At 39.2% G+C, this 23,614-nt stretch overlaps 1 protein-coding gene across 1 annotated transcript; it reads left to right on the top strand.

Annotated features, from left to right (window-relative positions):
* The first annotated feature begins 1,160 nt into the window (after window positions 1-1,160).
* ATG3 (autophagy related 3) lies at window positions 1,161-23,554 on the top strand. The gene is made up of 12 exons (XM_064410103.1): window positions 1,161-1,317; window positions 3,987-4,028; window positions 7,174-7,223; window positions 8,380-8,450; window positions 10,172-10,279; window positions 11,853-11,902; window positions 13,805-13,886; window positions 14,541-14,575; window positions 15,305-15,460; window positions 16,064-16,191; window positions 21,651-21,719; window positions 23,266-23,554. The coding sequence occupies exons 1-12, from the start codon at window positions 1,246-1,248 to the stop codon at window positions 23,345-23,347; spliced, it is 945 nt and encodes a 314-aa protein (XP_064266173.1). The 5' UTR covers window positions 1,161-1,245; the 3' UTR covers window positions 23,348-23,554.
* Window positions 23,555-23,614: the final 60 nt, after the last annotated feature.

Below are 23,614 nucleotides of genomic sequence, written 5' to 3'. Positions count from 1 at the left end.
TGCGTCCTCTTGTCCTGCTGCTGGTTGCCTGGGAGAAGAGGCTGACCCACCTGGCTACACCCTCCTTTCAGGTAGAGAGCGATAAGGTCACCCCTGAGAGAAGGATGTGTTACAAGGACCATCGAAGGGGGTGAAACGATACACAGGGACTCTGAGGGTGGCACAAGGAGGCTGCTCCCTGAGAAGTCCGCAACTACGGCATACAGACTAGCTAAAAGGATTAAATATTTCACATGCTGATTTTTCTTTAATATATTTTTCAAGTGGTCTTGCTCCTAATCCCAGCAAGTACAAACGCTACAGCAGCAGAGCGAGACCAACCCCTTGGGGCTGACCTGGCGCCGGCTCGTTCCCAGCGGCGGGGGAGGCACAGGGCAGCCGAAGCCAAGCACCGGAGCCGCGTCCTTCGCCTCCAGCGCCACCGTTACTCGCCCAACCCGTTAACGGGCCCCGGGCCCCCAACAGCCGGCCGAGGGAAGAGCGGGGAGGGAGAACCCCTCTGGACCAGATGCGAGCTGGGCTCCGTCCCACGGTGACGGTCCGTCCCATGCCGGTATGGCGGCCGGAGCGCAGCTAACCGGACCGGGGGGACACCCACCTCGCCACCCCCTCCGCAGCGGAGGAGGAACAGTCGCCGGGCTTTGCCGACCGCCTCCTGCCACGTCGCTGCTTCAGGCTGCAGCCGCGAGCAGCGGGGCGGCGGCCGCGAGAGCCGAGCGGGGCTCCGAGACACCTGGGGCTTGGACGCCGCGGCCAGGCGCACCCCGGCGCACCGAGTCCCGGGAGGCTGCGGCAGCACTCATCCCCGCCAAGCAAGGCTGGGCTCCCTTCGGGGTCCCTCACGAAGCCCCTTCTGCGCGCTCCCGCTCCCGCCTCACCCCCTCCCCTGCCCCCCCACCCTCCGACCTCACCTGGCGGGGCGGGGCCGCTGCCGCGCGCCCCCGTCTTGCCCCGCCCCGCGCGGACACGCGCGCGCCCTCCCCCGCGCCGGCACCACCGGCCCCGCCCCGCCCCCGCGGCTTCCAGGAACGCGCGAGCTCCGCCCCCCCCAGCTCACGCGCGCCCCTCGGCGGCCGCGTAAACCACGGCCCCGCCTTCCCTCCCTGCGCGCGCGCGCCGTGCGTCGTCACGCGCCTGCGACGGGGGGCGGGGGGAACGTGAGGGGAGGGTCACGTGGGCGGTGGCCGCGGGAACGCCGTGCCGAGGGCGGGGGCGCGGCCGCTGTCCGTCCGTCCGTCCGCCGCAATGCAGAACGTCATCAACACGGTGAAGGGGAAGGCCCTGGAGGTGGCCGAGTACCTCACGCCCGTGCTCAAGGTGCCGGTCCTGCGCAGGAGCTGGGACGGGACGGGGAGGAAGGGCGCCCGTGGCCGCGCGTCCCTGCGTGAGCCCCGGGAGCTGTCGGTGCCCTTGCCGGCCGGGCCCGAGGAGCTGCGTGGCTGCGGGTCAGGAAGGGCGCGGTGCTGGGCACAGCCGTCGGCCCTCATCCCCCAGCGGCCCGGAGGGGATGGGGGGACCTCGGCTGGCGCTCGTCCCGCAGAGGGGGAGCATCCACCTGGGAGGGGCGGGCCTCGCGAAGAACAGCTGTTGCTGCTCCTGCTTCTCAGGGAATAACTTAAATGTGTTGCTGTTTTCTGTTAAAATTACGAAAGTCTTACGTTGTTGTGTGTCCAGGAATTGAAATCCGAGCGTACAGAGAGGCTTGAGCCTGGTTTCAGGAATTGCATTGCATGGTTATTTTGGGTAAAGGGCAACTTTTTCAGCTGACATAAAAAATATCCAAACCAAAACAACAAAATTAGCCACACACCTTCGTTGGGTGAGCAGGTTTTACATTGCCCAGCTTATTCCTGTATCAGAATTACAGTATTAATACAAGCCTCTGTGTACCAAAGTAGCTGAGAATAGCAGAAATGAGCCATTGGGTCATTATAAAAGTAGACAGCATATCTGTCATATTTCCTGTTACTGCATATTTAGGTAGAAAGAAATTATTATTTTCTGCAGTTGTTAGACTACATCCCATTCTCTGACTCTTATTTACAAACAATTTTTTATAGAAACCCCAAATTTGTATACAAGTGCTTAACTTTGCAGCAGTTTTTTCACTACTGATTTTGATGCTTCTGCATGCTTTTGAAAAAAACACTTGTTTATGACAACAGTCTCTCTGCCTGTGGCTTTGTGGTTTGACCTTTTATGTGCTTTGCACCCTGCAGCTTACTTCTCTGCGTAAATACCAGGGACAGTCAATTATTAATTGAACTTGTTCCTCTGTGGTGTTTGGGATGCTCTTGTCTGGGTAGTGGACCTGCCTAGAGTTGTCCACCAATGTGAAATGTATGAGTTGCAGTGAAGTTGTGCCATGGGAAGGTGAAGTGAGTTGTTCAGTAGTACAGTTATTGTTGCACAGCTGGTGTAGTAGTGGACGAATCCTTGTCTCCAGATGCATTACTGGGAGGAGGCGGGAGTGGAACCTTCCAGAAATGGAAGGTGTTGATATTGTGTGTATATGTTCCCTTTATGAGGGCAAAATAAATACTCCAACTTGGTAATTTTTGAAAGAAACTAGACCTGTGTCTCTGACAATTGAAGAATTTACTTATGTGGAAAAATGAGCTATTTAACCTCAGGGAAAAAAGGATGAATGTTTTACCTCTTTTCTTTCTGTAATTACAGAGACAAGAGTTTGTGCATGTTCCCTACTGCTTATGGTTCATTTTGAGGGGAGCTAGTAAGTTGTCTCCACTGTGGTGTTGCACAATGTGTTATTGAGGATTCTGAGTTTTATAGCAATTGAAATTACTTTGATTTCAGTCACCTAGTATATAATGATGTTACAATGTTTGTAGAGCTGCTGTTTTCCTTATCTTTATCTTGTTCTTAAGTGTATCTTCCTTAGGACTGGGGCAGAAAAGCAGTAATCAGTACCTATGAAACAGGTGTGCTTCTTTCGTTTTCTGTAGCACAGGTGATAGCACAGACTGAGGGAAGGAATGTGAATACCCAAGTTTAGCTGGGGCTGCTTTTATTCAGTGTTTTTTGTCTGGTTGAATATGGCGAAGTTGTGGCTGGGAGCAAGGCATGTTCAGTTGATGCTTTTAGTCTAGGTAGGGGAAAAAAATAGGCTCTTTAGGGCAAGAGGTCAGTTATGCCATGGTTGAAATTGTATTCTCTTTCAAAAGCTGGTTTTGAATAGCTCGAATGCTGGGGAGCAGTAGGATACCTTGGTACTTGAGGCTTTTCTGAAGAAACAACCACAAGTCAAAACATAATATGCTTAGTCTAGATTTGAGCATGACACAAGATGTGTTATCCTTAAGCTTCATAAGTGTTGCCTTTAATGCTAAAGTACTTAATTTCTCCATGCAGAATAAGTCTGGTGTCTCCTCACCATCTATTCTTTCATACACGGAGCTCCCCACAACAATATGTAAAAACTGAAGCTGTTTCCATGGGGGTGCATGATGAAAGTACAGAAATGGGCACTAAAAGAGAGTATATTACTAAGTCTTTGTATTTAACTTTTTTTACCCCAGAGCAGAGTTGGTTTGGTCTTTCATTCATGACTTTACTTAGCTGCAAACCTCATATTGATGCATTGCAATGCTGTTCAATGCCTAGAACTCTGGAGTCCTTGACAGATCACTGATTCCAACTGATTTTCTGTTTCTTACTGGCAAACGAAATACTGAGTGCCAGCCATCTTTTCTTCATTATTGCTATAATTTGCAGTAGCAAAAAAAATTAATTTGGGTGATAATTTTTCATAACAGCTCATATTTTGCAACAAGCAATTTTGGGGAGCCTTCCTTCCGTATTTTCTAATGTAAATTGACTGTCAGTTGTGGCAGAGGTTGCCTCCAGGCTGATTCTTGGATCTCTGGACAGAACTAATTGCAAAATGAGAGTAGAGAAGATGTTTGTCTTCAGTAAAGTGGATTGTGTTGATTTGTCAGTAGTTCTCAGAAACTTTTCTCTTGCAGGAGTCCAAGTTTAAAGAAACTGGAGTAATTACACCTGAAGAAGTAAGTATTTAGAAACTTAAATTTATTTTGTAAGTAATTATGCATTTTTAATGCAAAATAACCATGTTAAACAGATCATGTCTTTGCCAATTATTGCTGCTTAAAATAATTTCCACAAAGTGAAATTTCTAAGTGGCCTTTTTTACTCTACAGATTAAAATAGATCAACATAATTTCTTCTGAAACAGCATTAGGCATCTGAATGTGGGATGCTTCTTTCCCCTATTATGCTGTGAAAAGATTGTAAAGAAGCTGGGTCAACAGCTCCATTTGTCATGGGAGTTCAGGACTGAAGTAGGAATGTACTGGTTTCTTTCCTCTGAGGAACTTGAATGGGAGCTTTTATCTTTGGAACAGTCTTTGCTTACCTCTGTTTTTGTTCCTTCCAAGGCTCTGTGAAGATCATTACATATATTTGTCCACACCGTGTATCCAATGATTATTATTTTTCCCTCTTCTTCTCTTTAGTCTGGTTGTATTTTGAATTGCTGCCAAGCAGTTGTATTTTTTTAAGAACTCCAATGCAAAGAGCAACAAACAGGATTTTTTTCCTGGAACAGTAAGAACACTGGCTGTGTTGAGCTATTTTCACTTCCCCCTTACACTTTTTCTCATACTGAACTGCTATTGATCTGCAAAAACTTAGTCTTTACAGAGTTCTAATAAAACAGTGTCAAGACTGTTAGGTAGAATGAAAGAAAAATGAGACGATAAAAAATTGTAAAGATGAGATGGAAAAAAAATGGAACAAATGATGATTGATTAGGGTAGATAATGTGGACAGAAGTATTTTTCCTAATACTGGTGCCTGTATTTTTCTGCTGTGTTGCCCTGGCAAGCAAACACTCACTCTCTCCCTCTGACACAGAAGTACCACACAGAAAAACAGGCTTAGCAACATGATGTTCTGTTCTGACAACCGTATGTATGTGTGTATATAAATATTAATATATGTTACACAATAATACGTGGTCTTATATATAAACTAGAATAACAGAGAAAGTCTGGACAAATGTTATACCAATGCTTAATCCCTTTGTGGTTTATGGGAGAAGAATTTGCAGTAGTATTGTAAGAAAAGGTATCTTCTATAGAACATAGCAAGAACCACACTGTATTACATTAAACAGTTTGCAGCCTTTAAACACCACTAGGAATATGAATAGTCCATGTTCTGTGTGTCAAGTTAGATGCTGCTGGGATGAATAAATTGGATCCTTCAAAACAGTAGTCAAGGGAACCAGTTATACAGCAAGATTAAATTTTTGGTAAATTTAGACAAAGCTGGAGCATGGACCTGATGATTACCCTTTGGACAGTCTTCGTATAGGAATGGTTGCTAAAGAAGAATGATGACACTAGGATGTTGTCTTTGCATGAGTTTGTATTTCTTGGGTAATTTAAGCTGTATTTTAGTCTGAGACACTTAACTGGTGTATAGATTTTTGTGGGGTACCTGTGGCTTGCCTCTGAGGATGAGTAAATTGAGACTAAAGATGACTCATCAAACTCAACACCTACTCCCTTTTTTTCACTTATCTGTACACTTGATTTATTTTCAAAAATTCTTGCCCGTCATGAGTTCTTACTAGTTAATACTGCCAAAAGATGACACCTGTTTTAATTATGTGTGTAAATAGAGGGAAATTGGTAAAACCATTCTCTTCAGGACTAGAAGTAAGATGTCCTAAAATTGATCTCCTTCTGCTTTCCAGTACTGATTCAGATATGAGGTAGCATCAGTGCTTGAGAAATAGAAAGTGAAACCAGCAAGATAATTTTGCTGCCTCAGGTGAAAAAAAATAGATGAAATTTCAAGTGCTGTTTTAGGGCTATGTATCTGTTAGACCCACAAACTACACTGTTTTTCATCTTTAGTAATATATTTCAACATTGCTGTCATAAACAGAGCTTCAATTCCTTGAACAGAGAATTTTAAATAATTCTGGAATTTCATTTATGTTTACTATGTAAGAAATAATGAGTTTTAAAATTTTCCTGTGTGTTGGGAGAGTTTGCTGGGTTTTTTTAAAGGATTCAGTTTTGCTAGAGGTTTCTGTTGAAAATAGGTGAAAGAAGCACTTTTGCAGAGATTAAGTTTGTTAATCCATGTGCAGTGTGCACTGTGGTGTTTCCTGCAGCACTGATCCGCCTGCCTTTGGAGGACGTGATGAGGAAGTGGCTGTGACCTGCTGCAAGCCTGTTACATCACACTGCAGCAGCTCCTGGGCAGCTGGGGAGGGAAAGTGGCACTTCAAGACAAGACAGCACCTGTAGCAATAGCTGTGCACCTCATATTCCAAAGGGAGTGCTGCAAAGGCCACAAAAATCACTTGAGTGCGGGCTTGCCTTCCTCAATTTATGTGTACAAAGACAAGCCCAGAGGGTTAGGCTTTGCTGCATGAATTTTTAGTTTGTACACACATGACATTGCTGGCAAGTTTAACATGACAGTAACACTTTGAAATAGTAATGCAATTTTATAAAAGGCTTTATCTTTGACACTAAGAACAAGCAGAGTGAATTTTTTAAAAACTATTTCTTCAGAACAAAGTTGCTGATAAGATTTTTAGTGTACTAGGTAAGTGGTAATCCATTTTTAGTTTACATCAGTGATCAGCTATTATAGTGGTAGTCATTACATGAAATCTATGCTGTTTATTTCTTTGTTGCAGTTCTCTCACTGACTCAGTGGATTGATGGTCTTGCTTTTCTTACTGCAAAATTGTTTTGAACAAGGAAAGGGAATTAAACTTTTTTTTTTTACATTAAGCTCTTTGTTATCTTTGCAAAAGTTTGAATAGTGGCAAATAAAAATAATTTCTTTATTACAAAGTAAATAGTCTTACTAGGTCCAGATACTATTTTGGTTCTTACTGGACTGGAAGGTAGTATCACAGGTTTTGAAACACTGAATTTGCTATGGTGCTTAGTAAGCATTTCAGGTGAAGTTGATTTAGTCTTTCCATTTTCATGGTTAGCTGAGATATGGGGTTAAAATAAAGCATCAAGCTGATTGAAACGTTTGCTAATTACACAGTTAATCAATCAAAGGAATGTGGAACTGAAATACTAATGCTGAAAAAAAATGGAGATTGTTGTCTTTGGCCATATGTAACAGTAATTTCTTTTCCTGCCTTAACAGTTTGTTGCAGCTGGAGACCACTTAGTTCACCACTGTCCTACTTGGCAATGGTAAGGAAAATTGAAAGAATTGTAGAAAGCTAGCATTCTTACCTGGGCTTTGTTGTATTTCCATTGGATTTAGCCATAAAGTTGTCAGAGCAGTAAGTGTACTTTTCCAGTAAAACTTTTATGACGGCTCTATAGAGCTTACTAATTGCCATATAGGAGTAGTTGAGATGAGGATTTGCTTGGGGATTTTTTGTTTGTTTTCCTAAGGTTTTAGGGAAAATAATCTGTTATATACTGTGAATGCTTTTAGTGCTTAGCTGCAGTAGCAGCATGTCTCCCCGGGTTTGTCTTGGTGATTGAAAAAGTAAAGGCCATGTGCAACTGGAATTGTTAGGCAGTAGCTGTAAATGGTATATTTTGACAAGCATTTGTTAATAAATATATTCAAGTTAGCCCACAGCAGTTCATGTTGTGCAGTGATTGCCCTTGGAAATCCTTTGTGTTTTGTGCACAGTAAGGGTTCAAATAAGGTGCTTCCTTGTGTTTTACTGGTGTCTTGCATTATGAAACTGCTCCTAAATGAGCATTGTCTGTGCAGTTGGTATCATCAGGGTCTTGGCTCTGTACTGAGCCTCAAATGGCTGAAGGAAAAATTACTATGTTTGAATCATTGTTTCCCTGTTCCTTTGCCGTCTCATTCAGAGAAAACATGATGTTGAGTCTAGCAGCATTTTGGAATGGGCTGTTTAGAATGTTACTCTTATTTCAAACACAAAAACACTCAAGGTGAAAGCAAATGCTTGAATAATGTGAAATTAAGAGTACTTAAGCATTAGTAACTATGGACAGATTTTGTATTTATAGAGGTCTGTTTCTTGCATTTCTGAAGCTGTTTCTTCAGACATTTGCCACTTTGTTGTTGCTGATCCTAGAAAATTTTATATAGAATAGATTATTTCGTCAGTCCACCTTTGCTTGGCCATCTCAGAGTGAAAGTTTTTGAGGCATAAAATGGTTTTGATCTCAGAACAGTTAGGGGTGGCAAAGCTTTCTAACACCATACCAAATGTATATAGGGAAGAGTAAAGTCATAGCAAACCAATTCTGAGAATAGGTCAAGAGGATTATATAAAATGTTCCTGACACAACATGAAAATAGAAGGGATCTTTTGTTTGCAGGTCATCAAATTCTCAAATGGTGCACTTCATTTTACAGGGCTTCAGGAGAAGAACTAAAAGTCAAAGCTTATCTGCCAACAGACAAACAGTTTCTGGTAACTAAAAATGGTAAGCCTGAAATTGAAATGTTCTTAGATGTAACAGTATGGTTGACTGTGCTGTCAACTGTACCGATTATAATGATAGGGGAAGCAAATACCTTACGCTTCAGATGCTCTGGCTTTCCAATATTAAAGAAGTTTTTCCTGCACTCCTAAATTCTTTTTCTTAGACTACTTTATTGTAGAGCTTTATATGAGACATAAAGCTTGCCTTGATGAAGTATAAATGAACTTTAAACATTATTAACCTCTTTGTCTGTCTTTGCTTCAACTCATGTTCAGTGTCTAAAATGAAGATTTTTTTTTTCCTCATTCCTTTGGAAACTTAGGCTATTAAAGAGTTCTCAAAATGTTTTTTATGCTGACACTGATACTTCTAATTCAAGTATGTAGTTAATGTCAATGCTCTTGTCAATTAGAATCATATAAATACAATCTTGAATTAATTTTTTTCACCTTCACAGTTGTGTTTATATAATACATGTGGTGATGACTTTTTAATGGATAAGAAGGATAACATTTTGGCACAACTATGGGGAGATACGAAAGATCTTGTATCAAAATGTGTCAAAGTTATTAGATGAAGCATTAGCACTAAGCCTGAGGAAATTTTTGCCTGCAGAGGAATGTATTATATACTTGTATTTTCCTTGCTGGCTTCTGGGATCTTGCAGTACACTATCATGAGAAAATTACTACAGTAACACTGGACATTCTCCTGACATGGGCCTCATGGTTTGATAGCCAGTTGATCTGCTTTGTTTCTTTCCTTGTCACTACTGAGGTTCCTCGTTGCTCTGATCATCTTGATCACATTCCAAAATAATGTGCTTCCTGCTGCTGGTGTCACATTGGCCTCCCACCTGAGTAAAAGTTGTCGGCTGTAGTTGAAACTGGGAACCATCCTACAGACCTCATTTTAGAAGTCTTTGGATGACTTCACTTTGACTTTCACACCTGTTTTATCCCTTTCTGAAAGGTTAAAGAGCAGTTTTCAAATGCTGCACTTCATGCAGCGGATCTATTTTTCTCCACATTAATAGAAAAGGAAGGAGCATTTTCTACATAGTGCTTGTTTACGCTATTGGGAAAGGCCTGCTTTGTCTTGATCAGTTATTCAGTCTTTCTTTGACTGTTTTCTGAAAACATTATCTAAGTCTCAATTTAAATGGCTCTGTATGCATATGGCTGTATGCATATGACAGAAGTTATTCTTAATATCACATGAATTCTTACCTTCGAAATTTCTAGATGTTAAATTATAATTAAACATACCTAATGTATTGCATAAGTAGCTGCTGCAAATTTTTAGCAGCATTCTAGAGCCTAAATGAGTTTGGAAAACTGATGAAAATCCAGGCAAAGTTGTCCTTAGTTGTTTACCAGTGTGAAGAAAACTTACAGGTTCTCTCCAGTTGTTAGCAAATGAGAAATTATTTTCTAATCCTTAAGAGATTGGATGAAACTGCTCTAATATTTAACAGAAAGATGAACTTCTAAGGCTATAGCAATAGTTGTATTTTACATTAAGTAAAATATGTGGTACAGCATATCAACATATTTTTGGAAGTTCAAATTTTTGCATTTGAAATATAGCCTTAGGATTCCTTAAATAGGGATATATGAAAGAACACATTTTAGAAGGCCTTGTAGGACAATATCATGCTCCAGTCTGGTTTTGTATAAGAATGACTGACTGCATTCTTTTTGTTTTGTCATTTTTTGTAGTGCCGTGCTATAAAAGGTGTAAGCAGATGGAATACTCAGACGAGCAGGAGGCAATTATAGAAGAAGATGATGGTGATGGGGGATGGGTAGACACTTTTCACAATGCAGGTATTCAAGGTCTTGCTGCAGGCTTTGCATTTGGCAATCTGATTTTCAGTTTCCACTCTTAAAAAATAAATCTTTCTTAAATACACCTCTGTGTACCAATATGTAGTCTGGAGGAAATAAGTTACATTATCAGCTACCCATCTCATTGGTACACAGTGTTTAACTGTGTGGCTGTATATGCTTGAAAAAGGCTCCTTTTCAGAGATGATGACACTAAAGTTCTAGGAAGTTATTTTAAAGTATGAGCTGTGTAGTACTCATTCCTTATTAAGGAAATCCTGTGAAGATGATGTTATTTTAAATTGTGGATACTGTACTAAAAAGAAAGATGTTAAGTACTGAGATGAGAGTGGAAGATGATCCTATTTTACAATAATCCCTTAAATGAGCATGTGTTTATAAAGAAGTCTAAAAAATACTGCTTATATGAATCTCACTGGCTTTTCTAGCACAGTGTCTTAAAAATACTTCTGTTTTTTTTCTAGTTGGCAATGATATTAGTTTTAATCTGTTTCATGATATTCCATCATGTGTTAATACAATTCTGTCCTTCAATGATGTTTTCTCCACCATTTCCAAAAGTACTTCTCTAAGTTTTTACTTTCTTTGGTGTAAATTTTTTTGCTGTAATATAGAGAAAGTTCTCTAAATAGTTTGCCAGGTTGGGGAGGAAAAGGGTTGGAGATGATGCTTTTTTTTTTCTGTAGGCATACATTTTTCATCATTGGCAATTCTTAAAGGTATCATAGTTCATAATTGAATGCCCCCACACCAAAGAAATAATTTGGAATAGCTTTGTCATGTCCTTGAATTAAGTGTGCAGTATCCATCCCTCCTGTGAATAGACTCCTCTGCCAGGATTTTCCTTTTAGAGTTGACTGGTTTGGGCACCATACAGTACAGCACATCTGTAACACCCTGGCTAAACCTCACCAGGTGTCTGAATGCTGTCAAATGAGATAAAATCTGTTTCCACAGCTGAAGAGTTAATCAGACAAATGTACTCTGTCAAAAAAAGAATCTTGGCATGTATGCCAAAAGGTATTATGTGAGAACTGCAGTAAGAACTAGAAGGCTAATGGGGAGTATCTCAAGATTGGAAACTTCTATGATTTGGTGTGGTTTTATATCCCCACTTTCCCTCAGCTAAAAGCATTGATTGCTGTGCTACATTTTGCTTTGTCATTGCTTTCAGGAAGCTCAGAAATACTCATAAATGCCTGCCTTTTTCATGAAGTTGAGTTTCATTGTTGTGATGTGAGTGCTTCTCCTGAATTCACTTTTATGCAAAAATACCTTAAAATAGAAGTCCAAATTCTCAGAGTTCCATCACAGACTTTTTAAGATGTGGCACATCTGTGCTGTGGTGCTCTGTGTTACTGGTATGGTTTGCTTAGGGATGTCCCGCATTAAGCAGGTTACCAATACTGAATGAACAGCCTCTCACATATCAAGGTTGTTGAGGTGTGACTTTAAAGATGAGACATTGCTTTTAAAATCCTTGCAAACTCTTTCTGTGCTGTTCTTTAACCAAGAACCAAGCTTTTTTAACACAAGCTTCTTCAATTTACAGGTATAGTGGGTGCAACAGAAGCAGTTAAGGAGATCACACTAGACAGTAAGGTGCTTGTTTCTAAATTTCTCTTGCTTTGTTACAGACCTGAAGGTAATAGTAGTTTTACCAGTGTCAATCTAGTACTCCAGTACTCCCTGTGAAAGATTAAATTGCACTTCATTACAAATTGTTTTGCAGAGGTACATTGACCCTCAGAGCCTGTGATATTAGTCTAAGCATGTGCGTCTCCGTATCGCTGTGTTTCCTGAGGCATTTTTCTTTTTGCAATGTCTTTAGCCAGTGCTCCTGTGCCAGGCTTCTACAAACTGAAAACTAAATTCTGTTCACACTGATGTCACACATTTGTGTTTCAAGACATTAGTGTTTGGAAATCCAATGTAAAGAAATTTTTATGTCGAAAAGTAATGTGGGAATGTAAAGTGTTTCTTTGCAATCTTCAACTACAGCAAGGAGACTTTTAGCACATTGGTCCAGTTTGACAGGTTTATGCCCTTCAGTTTAGAAGAATTTTATTTGTTTAAATGTATACATGTTATGTAGTCCTCAGTTTCTGCATGTTTCCAAAAAGTCACTTCATCAGGAAACAAACCTGAAACTTATGTCCTCAGGAAGTACTTGACATGCAAATGTATTGACTAACATGTTTAAGAAACATGAAGAAAGTGACAGAGACACAAAATGCTTTTAAAGATGAGTTTGTATGGGGAGTTCTGTCTGTGGGCTGTGAGCATCCAAGAAGCTTTGGATTCTGAAAATTAGGGGGGGGAAAATGGGCTGTCCTATGCTACTGCATAATTATAAACAGCTCAAAAAATGCTATCGATTTGATGAACAGTGAAGTGAAGGTATTCCAAATGACTTTGCTGAATATAGTAAAAATACTGCTTTTTTACAAGTCAGTAACATGAGAGTGGAAGAAATACTCAAGGAATGACTAAAGTTGATAACTTGTTCTGCAAAACACAATACTTGCAGAATGTTACTGTGATTCATAACTGCTGTTGTGTGCTTTGCGTTGGATTTTATCTCTATTGTGTGTAGAAAAACTTGTTTGCTTGTGGGTCCAATCCAGGTTCTGTTTGACAATGCACGTTGTCACTTAGTTTTTTATTGGTTTTGGTGGTTTGGGTTTTCTAATGAAAAATCAGCCACCTGATGCTCAGAATTAAAGGAGCTTCCAACTGTAGTAGTTATTTGGAGTATTCTCCTAAAATCTTTCAGAAACCTCTGTAAATTGAGACCTTTACTTTCTGAATTTCTTTGGAGCTGTTCATTGGATTCTATGCTGTGCAAGGCCCAAAAGTTACCTATGGGCTTGTGCTGTATTCGTTTCTGGTGGACTGTAATTCTTGTGTTGCAGAATTATATCAAAATGCGATACCTTTTGTGACTGTCTTGTGGTTTAAAACAATTATGGAACTGGACGGGGCTCATAGTCTGTGAAACTGGGTGACACTTTTAGTCATATAATAGAGTTCGTGTAGTCCCACAAAGAGGAGGAGGTTGGACTCGATCATCCTTATGGGTCCCTTCCTTGAGATATTTTATGATAACTGCTTCATAGTTGGCTGTGGGTTAGAACTTAAAAAAATTCTTAACCTACATGTTTAGTCTTAGCTGTTTAGTTACTGCCTTTCATTTGAGATAGGTGGATCTCTTGATTGTTTAACACCATGGTTGCTTTTCGTTGTTTAGGGATTAAGGCATTCCAGATTGCAAAGTGAAAGGAAAACTTTTTAAATGGATTTTTAATGTCATACTAGGACTTTGAAACAAGGATGAGTTATTAAGCAAATATTTGAGTTCAGTGTTGTTCTCAATATTTCAGGAGTTAGCTTTCTGGCTCACTGAATGTGTTGACTGGATTTAACACCTCCAGTTTTTTGGGGCTATTAGGCTGTGTAAATGCAGCAGTCATTAAAGCAGTATTTTCAATTTAACTTCTAAAGGATAATATAAAAATACCAGAGTGTTCAGCATCTTGTGAAGATGATGACGAGGAAGATGAAGGAGAAGCTGCAGACATGGAAGGTATTTCCTTAACTTGAGTGGGACATATTTTATTTCACGTCTTTAACTAAAGCAGTGCACTCTAAAACACTACTCATTCTTTGGAAGGAATTAATGCTGAAAACTTCAGTAGGCCTGTGCTCTTTAATGTCCTTTGTATGGTTTTATTGATACATGTTTACTCTAAATGGTGTGCTAAAAACCTGACTGAATATTAGTGATTGGAAAATTGTGTAGCAGAACAAATCTAAGAAAGTATAAATTAGGAATTTAGCACAGCTTCCTTCCAGCTTTGTACCTACACTTAAACTCAAATGTAGTTGAGTTTAAGTGTAGGTATGAACACTACATTGTACCTACATATAAAATCTGCCTATATAAAATTTTATATTTTATTTATTACCTACAGTAATTATTATATTTTATTTATTACCTACAGTAAGTAGGTGAAGCTATACTTCAGCGAAGTATAGCTGAAGTATCAGTCCAGCTACTTACTGTAGTCTTGGTCAAATTTGTGTTTAAAAAGAGATAGTCTGGTTTGGGGATTGGGAAGATTACCTGAATAAAACTTGTTTAGATACATGTCAATTTTTTTAAAGTAGTTGTTTATGAATGATAAATATAATGACTGGCTACAAGCTGAACACAAAATTTTATGGGTCTTCTTTTCAGAGTATGAAGAAAGTGGGCTATTGGAGACAGATGATGTGAGTGAACAGTTCTCTCTTGCCTGTTACAATATAAGCACAAGCAAAGTAAAAATAATGATAAATGGCTGAAATAACAAGCTTATGAGTAGTAGGATTACTGAGCTTGGATTTCTATGGATTTGTCTCCTGCCAATCTACTGCACTAACTTGAACCCTCGGGTCCTCAAAGATTTGTCCCACAGAAATTTTCCTTGGTTTTGCTAATCCTTTTGCTCTGCTTGTACAAACACCGCTGTATTCACGAGAAGTTAAAAAATGCAGCGGTGATTCTTGGGGCTTACACAGGGAGGATGAGTGGCCTGTAGGTTCAGTAGATCACACCAATACCTCAGACGTTTATAGAGAAAACAGAAGGCCTCATTATTTGTGGTACTATGCTATAGTCTTAATGAACCTGCACAAACTGAGACCTTTACCTTGTGAATTTCAGTGGAATTGTCTGTTATTTGTGAAAGAAGGTAGGGGGTGTAACAGCATAGCTGCCTACTTCATTGAAAAATCAGACCTTTTTTGAAAAGTAAAAAAATTCACCAAAAATAAAACAAAAAACTACTTGTTGGTGGAGAAACTGGTGCTCCTAATTTAGAAATAAAAACAAACCGTAAGTTGGGGGTTTTTTGTGCCCACTTAAGAACATTATTAACAGTTTTACATAACTACTTAGGATGGGAAAGGAAGGAACTCAAGCAAGATTATTCTAATCTTGTTATTTTTACCTTGAACCAGGCAACGCTCGACACACGACAGATTGTAGAAGCTAACAAAACTAAAGTTGATGTTGGAGGGGAAGATGCTATTCTACAGACTAGAACCTATGACCTCTACATCACTTATGACAAATATTACCAGACTCCAAGGCTCTGGTTATTTGGATATGATGAGGTATATCTATGTTGGGGTTTTTTTTCCTGTGTCTGTGAAATGTGGCTCGCTGTGTCAAATAGGCTATTTTGTTGCTTATTCACAATAGCAATTTAAAGGGAAAAATGGTAAGAAAACCATTAAATAATATAGGCTTGTAGGTAGGTCTTTTATTGTACTTACAGAAAGTTGGAACAATTTCACTAAAAACTGTACATGATAACTGAGCGTATTTTGAAGGAAGGCACTGGTGTTTTTGTTAGCACTGTAGAATTGGTCAAGTAAGCAGGTATGTGCTTTCATCTCCTTCAAAAAGAAAGGAATATATGAATAGTTCTTCCCTTTAATCACTAGGTTTCGTGAGCTAAAGTTGGGTAAAGCCCACTGGTCAAATACTGAGGTGGGAACCTAGCTGGTTGTTAAATATGTTGACTACACTGCTCAAAGGAAAATCTGTGCAGTACTATTTTTATACCATGTGGATTTTTATGCAGTTCTTTCACTGTACCTTCAGAACCTTTATATTTTAGATGCCTGTAATTTTTGGAGCATTGTCTGTTACTGATGTTAGAAAGGAGCAAGATTAGTAATGCTTTTGTTCTCGTGTTCCTTGTTCCCCTCTAGCAGCGGCAGCCTTTAACAGTAGAGCATATGTATGAAGATATTAGTCAAGATCATGTCAAAAAAACAGTGACCATTGAAAACCATCCTCATCTTCCTCCACCTCCCATGTGTTCAGTTCATCCATGCAGGTAAGTCTTTCTGGTCTGATAGTGCCTGCAATACAAGGCACTTCACTGCTCTTGTTAAGGCTTTTGTTCAGGTCTTCTGGACATATTTCTATAATTGGCTGCTGTATTGCTCTGTTGGTTTCTGAGGCAGTATGAAAGGAAGGGATCAGTAGTTCTCTGAGTTCATTCCAGTGCTCAGTGCAGTGTGTTCTGCAGTTAGCACTGTCTTCTCTGATCAACTTGCTTTTTTTAACTCCTCTTCCCTGTGTACTCCAGGAGATGGCAGACTACCAGAATTCCATGAGATAAAGTTTTATCCTTTTGTCTACTTTTTGGGGAGAGTAGAAGTACAGTGTATACTTCTGGCAGCTGAAAAAGCTATTTGAACATTAAATAGCAGTTTCTTATTTAGGTTAAATAGCAGTTTCTTATTTATGTTAACTATCTCCTGCTCCCCTTTACATTTTGCACTGATTAATAGAGATCCTGTGATTGTCACACTGAAGTATTTGTTGAACACAACTGCAAAACACAGTTGGTTTTATTGGGTATTGTTCCATTTTCCATGTTTCTTACCCAAGACATAGGGAGCCTGTAGTTCAACTAGCTGCACAGATATTTTTTCTAGGCCTTTGGAAGGTGTATCTTGTCTTAGATGTAGGCCCTAACATCCTTTTAGGTGTCTTAGTGATACAGAGCCAGTATCTGAAACAGTGTAATTCCTCTTGACAGTATGAAGTTCCTGAAGGTACATGTTTGGGCCTTTACCTTTTAAGAAAAGATACTCTTTATATGATACTCTGCATATGTTTAAAAGAAAAAAAATTAGAGTTCAGCTTGCCAGTTTAATTTCCTTTGACTTAAACACTTAGGCTATCCATGTCACTAGCTGAGTATCAAATAATCAACTTGTTGACAAGCTTGTGGTCATTTTCACAGACTCAAAGCATTCTTGCTTCTGGCTTAGCATTTAGAGAAGAGAGCAAGGGAACTTTGCAACAAGTACTTTATGGCTAATTTTGGTCTTAAGAAGATAGATATTCATATGCTTTGTAAATCTGTATATCATGTTTCTTGCAGTTCACAGTTCATTAGCCACTGCTTTTCAAAAGTGTTGGCTTTTGCCAAGCAGTCAGACTTACTTGTGGACAGTATGGAGCAGAGAAGCCATTGTACTGGGAAGTATTTTTTTTCTCGTCTTGTGGTCTAGTTGAAAATTTTGGAGTAGTAAAGTTTATTCTTGGTTTTTAAATCATCAGGTTTAAGTCTGCACTAACATGAAAATGTCAGTCTGGGTGCTCAAGAGTAATACAAGAAGCAGAACTGGAAGACCTGCAAAGCAACTGATAAAGAATAGAACATAAAACAACATAAGGCCTCTGTTAATCTGTGAGACCACCACATATTGAATATTGGAGTACAGCTCTGGTCATCTGTTCTGTAGTCTGTGAGGTGAAAGAAGACTAAAACTGGAAAAGATACGGAGATTTGTGTGTGATAACTAAAGTTAAAAAGCTCTTTCCCATGATAAATGATAGAATAATCTGTATCCCTTAATATTTGAAAAAAGCTGAGCAGGACGTTATGATATCCGTGACCTTCACTATGAATGATGCAGGAGGTGAAGTAATAGGATTTAAGTTTTCTTCCAGTAGTGAAACTGGTGGCATTGAATGCTACTCTGCTGGCATTTTCAAAGCCAGAAAGGATTAATTTCTGCACACACCACCTAACTAAACTAAGTACTTATTTAAGCCATAGTATGTTAATGAAATAAAAAATTGTCAAGGTTATTAAAACTGTAGTTAGTAGAAGGATTCAGAATAAGAAAGTCCTTGGGTAATTTCCATCAGTATGCTTTAAATGCAGTTCTAGTAGTGCTTTGGACAGAGCATTTATGAGATGCTTGTTCCAGTCTCTTTATTGAGCATGTTCTATAAAATAGGAAGGATAATCAGGTAGATCTTTGGTTGTGAATCCAGTAAGGTGTTCTTGTACCTTATACGAACATACTAGTCTTAATCTCAACCTGTTAGTGACTTTGACTGTCTTTTTATTTGCTGTCTGAAGGATTTTTGGACAAAAAATGGATGCATCTTTTTTTGTGCAACTAGTGGTTTTGATGGAGTGTCAAGTGGGAGGAATGTAGGAGGTCTTAGCAGACTGACCGGGAAGATGATTAATAGGAGAAAAAGAGGAAAAAAATCCTGAAGCCAGAATTTAATTTTACTTTGTGTTGTGGAAGCCTTGCTAGTAAATTGTTTGGGAAGAAGCTCCTGTTTGAGTGTATTTGGAGGGCACTCTGAGAACAAACAAAGATGCAGAGATATTTCAGCATGACAGCCCTCACTAGGGCTGTCATGCTGAAATATCTCCCTAGGACTAGGTAGAATTGTGGAGTTTATACTGGGCTGTGGCTGCAATTTTATCTGCTTAATTTTAGTTACTACTCTGCAGAGGTGTTAGCAGTGCACTGCTAATCTGTGAATTTGGGTTGAGTCTCTTCACAGGTGAGAGCCCTGTGGTCATGTTTTCACTTTCTCTGAAGCCAGGGAAGTGCCAGTTCCTTTTTTATGTAATCTACACTTATGCTTGAAGGAATGGTTTACATCATGACACTTGTTTCAGCTTTAAGCATGAAATAGATGATTGATAGTGAAGTGAAACAGGTCTGTTGCTAGTCTTCAAAATGGAGGAAACTGTAGCTCTTCTCAAAAAGTGATGTCGTGGATCTGCACCTACTTAACACTGGAAAGAGTTTAAAAGGTATTGTTGAGGCTGTGAAGAAAGAGGCTAGCAGCATAGCTGAAATTGAGGTTTTAAGCTATTTTTTCAAATTGATAAGGCTAACAGCTAAGAAGGTTGGGCTTCTGGATTAAAAACCAATAGCCAAACTGTTGCTTTCTTTTTAATTCAGCTAGGAACTATGAGTGTTTAGTTATATCTGCTGCTATTTCTTCCCATCATGCTATAGAAATTGTGTAATGTAGGATATTTGTAGGATTCCAAACCTTTTTATTGCAATATGAGTGTCTTCATGTCAGGTGTTAAAGAAAGGAAAGAAACAGCAGTTGGATCCCACTGTCAGCTGCTTGAGATGGCTTCTCTTTTGAGTAGTTAGTGAAAATTGTTCATCGTACAGCTCTTCTGTAAGTTGTAGTTCTTGTCAGCATTTTTATGGTACTGGGAGGAACACAGAACATTAACTTCCTCATTAATTGCTGTAAACTGCTTTAATCATGATTCTCAGCTTTTTCTTTGTGTGCTATGAAGGGACTATCAAACAGGTTAACTACTAAACACATTTACAATTAAATCGTAATTACTTGCACTGATTCCAAGGACTTATTTGTCTTCATTTCAGAATAGTGATAGTCTTCCAAACTCTTTTTACTTCTAATGTGCTCTAAATATCTGCAGGGAAAAATTTCTAGATAGCAGGATATTTTAGCTTACATTTCTTCAAAAGTTATTTCTTTCCTTTGTAGTGTGTTTATATATTTTATGTTCATTCCTCCAAGTTTTCTTACAGGAGGAGGCTGAAAACAGGAAACAAACTTTATGAAGTTTATAAAGCACCTGCAAAGCTTTTCATGAGTAACTGTATGACAGTGAGAATGACCATTACTCTGTGGCCATTGTAGAATTTGAGGTACCTGAACAGTTCTTAAAAAACAGAAAAGAGCAAATGTTATTAAGATGTATGAAGTTGAGTCAGTATGCTGTTAAAGACTTCTAATGCCTGCATGGTGACCTGCCTTCTGTGCCAGTAAAAAGTACAGTTATGCATAAGGTCAAAACTTAAGTTTTGGCAGTGGCCAGCTTCCTACAGAGAAGCAGCTGGCCTTGGCGCCTGAAATGGCATGTGTTCTGCAGGGCATCATGGGGATCCAGAATTGGAATTGGCTCTGAGAGTTAGTTGACTTGCAAAGACCAACAGTAAATGACAAATGCTGACCTCTAATATTTCCCCAGACTTGCATGTTCCTGTTTACATTGTGTCTTGGTAACTTTGCAACAGCTTCCTTCCTTGTTTGCAGCCACTGGCAGCATGATTAACTTTGGAGATAATTACTAAATGCCAGTTGCTGGTCAGCTATTTAGATTGACGTACTTGTATCAAGACATGGTCAGAAAGTTATGCAAACTCTTCTTCCCACTCATCCTTCTTCTCAGTTGGCACTTTGGTTGTTTTGGGATGGGTATTTTAAACTACTGCTGCTCACTTACCTGCAGTGCTGTGTATATGGACACCCATAGCCCTGTATTATGTCACTGGTGAAAATTACCTGCAGAATCCTCTATTTAAAACAAGGTTGAAGTATAGATAAAACTAAGATTAATTATACAACCTGGGAGTTTGTGTTAAAGGTACATAAATAAAACATAATTTAACATACAGTAGTTCTCCCCTCTGATTTGATATGTTCTTCCTCCCTTAGTTTATGGGAGAGAAGAACTGCCTTAAACACAGGAACATTACTTAAAATTGTAAATGGTCATTAAAAGTTCTGAAGTCTTTATCATTAAGGATATTCCAAATTATAGCAGACAAGTTATAGCACTCAACACTGAGTGATCTGTTGTAGTTGACTGCTCATTGAGCAAGGAGGGCTTTAGACTAGATGGTGACCAGTCTCTTCCACCCTTGGCTATTCTGTAATTTTGTGCTGCATTCCCAGGACCAGCTTTGTGTACAAATATCGTGTGGTTCATAGTAGGTCAGGGATGTCACTGATGAGAATGTAAAGCACTACAGGGAAGGATGAACACTTCTCAGCTCACTGAGTTTTTACAATCATAGAGTTACAAGAAAGAAGAAACTAGCTGAGAAAATGTTGGTTTGCTATAGAACCCAAGTTACCACCAGTGAAAGTTGTCATATCCCAAACCAGTCCTAGAGCAATAGTTCTGAATTTGTGCAGGATTTAGTTAATCTGCCTTTCCTAGGAAACAATTAATTGTTTTAGTGTTTTAAACCTCTTCAAGCTTTACAAGTTTGAGTGCATCAGAGGCAGCTAAAAATGATACAGCAGTTTCTAGACATCATCTTCAGAGGGCATCTGGGAACTTCTGGTGGCTGGCTGCCACCAGTATTACCTTCTAGGGACTTACCTGGGGGCTTTATTGGCATTTAGCAATTAAAAGTTATACTGGTGTCAAGCAGTATGCATTCACTCTCATGGCACTCTACATTGAGCATACAACATTTGACATATGACATTGAGTCTACATTGTAGCATACAACATTTTTTGCTTTCTGTGGGAACATAAGGAGCTGTTAAATAATGTTACATTCTCACTAAATGTTAATTTTCAGTTACTGTTACTATTTTACTTTCTCAGTAAACTGAAAATTTCATTTTGCTGCTTCTGAACCTAATGGTCCAAAATTAGTTAATTTGCACAAAACCTATTCATCCTGATGAAGAGGGAGTTGCCTCTGCCTTAAATGTTTTGTTTCTTGATCTGTTTTTCAGGCATGCAGAAGTCATGAAGAAAATAATCGAGACTGTTGCAGAAGGTGGGGGAGAACTTGGAGTTCACATGTATCCTTTTTCATTACTACACGGATTCTTGAACACTGCTTGCAGTGCAAGGTCTGTTACCTCAAGGTTCATAAGCTGAAACACAATTGTGTGTGAAAACAGTGACTAGCTGCTTGGGGTAGCACTTGCTGGAGTGCTGGGATGAGCTCCTTTGTGAGCATGAAAAGGAGATGCCAGTGTAGGAGGGTGAGACTGGAGGTTCACAGCCTCCATCCAGAGTGTAATCACTGCTTACGGAGCAGCTTTTGTATTAGATTTTAATCTGAAATTTATTTCTGGAAGGTGTAGAGGTCCCACTATTCTCTATTCTGCATGTGAGCAATATCTTAGTAAAACAACATTGCTGACAAAAAGCAATGAAAATCACTTAAACTACTCTGAACATCAATATCAAATGCCTCACAATTAAAATTTTCTTTCAGGGATCTGAGTGATCTTACTTATGCTTTGTAGGAATCAATAGTATACTTTCTGACTGGAGCAACCTCTGTGATAAAAGCAAGTGTGTCCTTTCAAAATAGTGTTCTTTGCTGCTGTAGGGCAAATAAGCAGGAATTACTGAGCAGCTAAAGGTCTTGAATCAGTAAAATTCTCATTAACTGTATGAGTTGAGACTTGCTCAATTTGTGCAAGTGGAATTGGACTGGAAAATAACTTGTCTGTCAGAGTTGTTCAAGTTTCCTAGTCCTCCTATAGTTGCAAGTAGGTGATTTTCCCCTTGTTTTTTTTTTTTTTAAATCACTTCAATTGGGGCATTTTTAACATTTCTTGACTCATTTTCATATATCTTCTGTTTGTGAAGAATTGGTCAGTGAGACTATTATGTCAAACCATTGGGTTTACTTACATCCAGTACCAATGTAACTTAATAGTCAGTTGAAAGTAGTGATTTCTATTAAATTTTCATTTCCATATCTGCCTCTTTCCCACATGGACAGAGACTTTAGATTGTAATTATTCAATATACTCCAGACTGCAAATTCAGGCCCAACATGCATTTCAAAGTGATATGTGCAAGGGAACTCTTCTCTGCAAAGGCAGAGCATTCAGCTTGCTTAAGCTAATCTCTCTACTTTCCCTTCTGAACAGGCAGGAACTCTTTCAAAGGATGGCTCAGATTAGGAGCTGATTTCTTTTTCTGAGCCCCTAAAACACTGAGGAGAGGAGCCTTCTTTCCCTGCAACTACAGGAAGGTAGCTAGGGATTAGCCTTGCTGGGTAGAATTTACCTTGGCATTTGTTAATAACAAATGTTAAGAGTGTAAGTGGAGTTGATAATGTTTCTGTGGTGTCTGCAAGATATATTGAAAATAACTCTTGGTTCCCTGCATTTACTTAAACCAGGAATGGTTGTCTATTTTTGGTCAAGCATTGAATGTCATTACCAGAATTCTGCAATATTAATCTCCAACTCTCTTAACTCTAAAGTAGCTAGGTGTTATTTTCCTATTAGCAAGAAATACTGCTGAGCAGACCATTGAATGTGACTTCTGCTTTGTTTTGCTGGATTTCTAGCTATTGTACATTTTCCTTAATGAGAAACTCAGGTACCTTCTTATTTTCTTGAAATTTGTACAGGCAGTCATTCCAACGATAGAATACGACTACACAAGGCACTTTACGATGTAACTGAAATAAGAGATGTGTTCCTCTAATTATCAAATCTTTTTTTAAATAACCCATCCATGTGACTTATACAACATTATACTCAATTTCTGTAACTAATCTTTTATCAACTTGATGCATTAAAATAAAATGTTCCATTACCAGCCTTTTTAATAAAAATCTCTGTGTGTAATATAAATAAATCACTTTCATTCCAGTACAGATACTGCACTAAGAGGTGGGATTTTTTTTTTCTCCATAATTCCTTAATTTCCTTCCATGAGATAATTT

This window comes from Passer domesticus, chromosome 2, assembly GCF_036417665.1.
Source record: "Passer domesticus isolate bPasDom1 chromosome 2, bPasDom1.hap1, whole genome shotgun sequence".
Classification (NCBI taxonomy): Eukaryota; Metazoa; Chordata; class Aves; order Passeriformes; family Passeridae; genus Passer; species Passer domesticus.
Note: the sequence above shows the minus strand (reverse complement) of the source record. Positions and strands in the feature narration are given on the sequence as shown.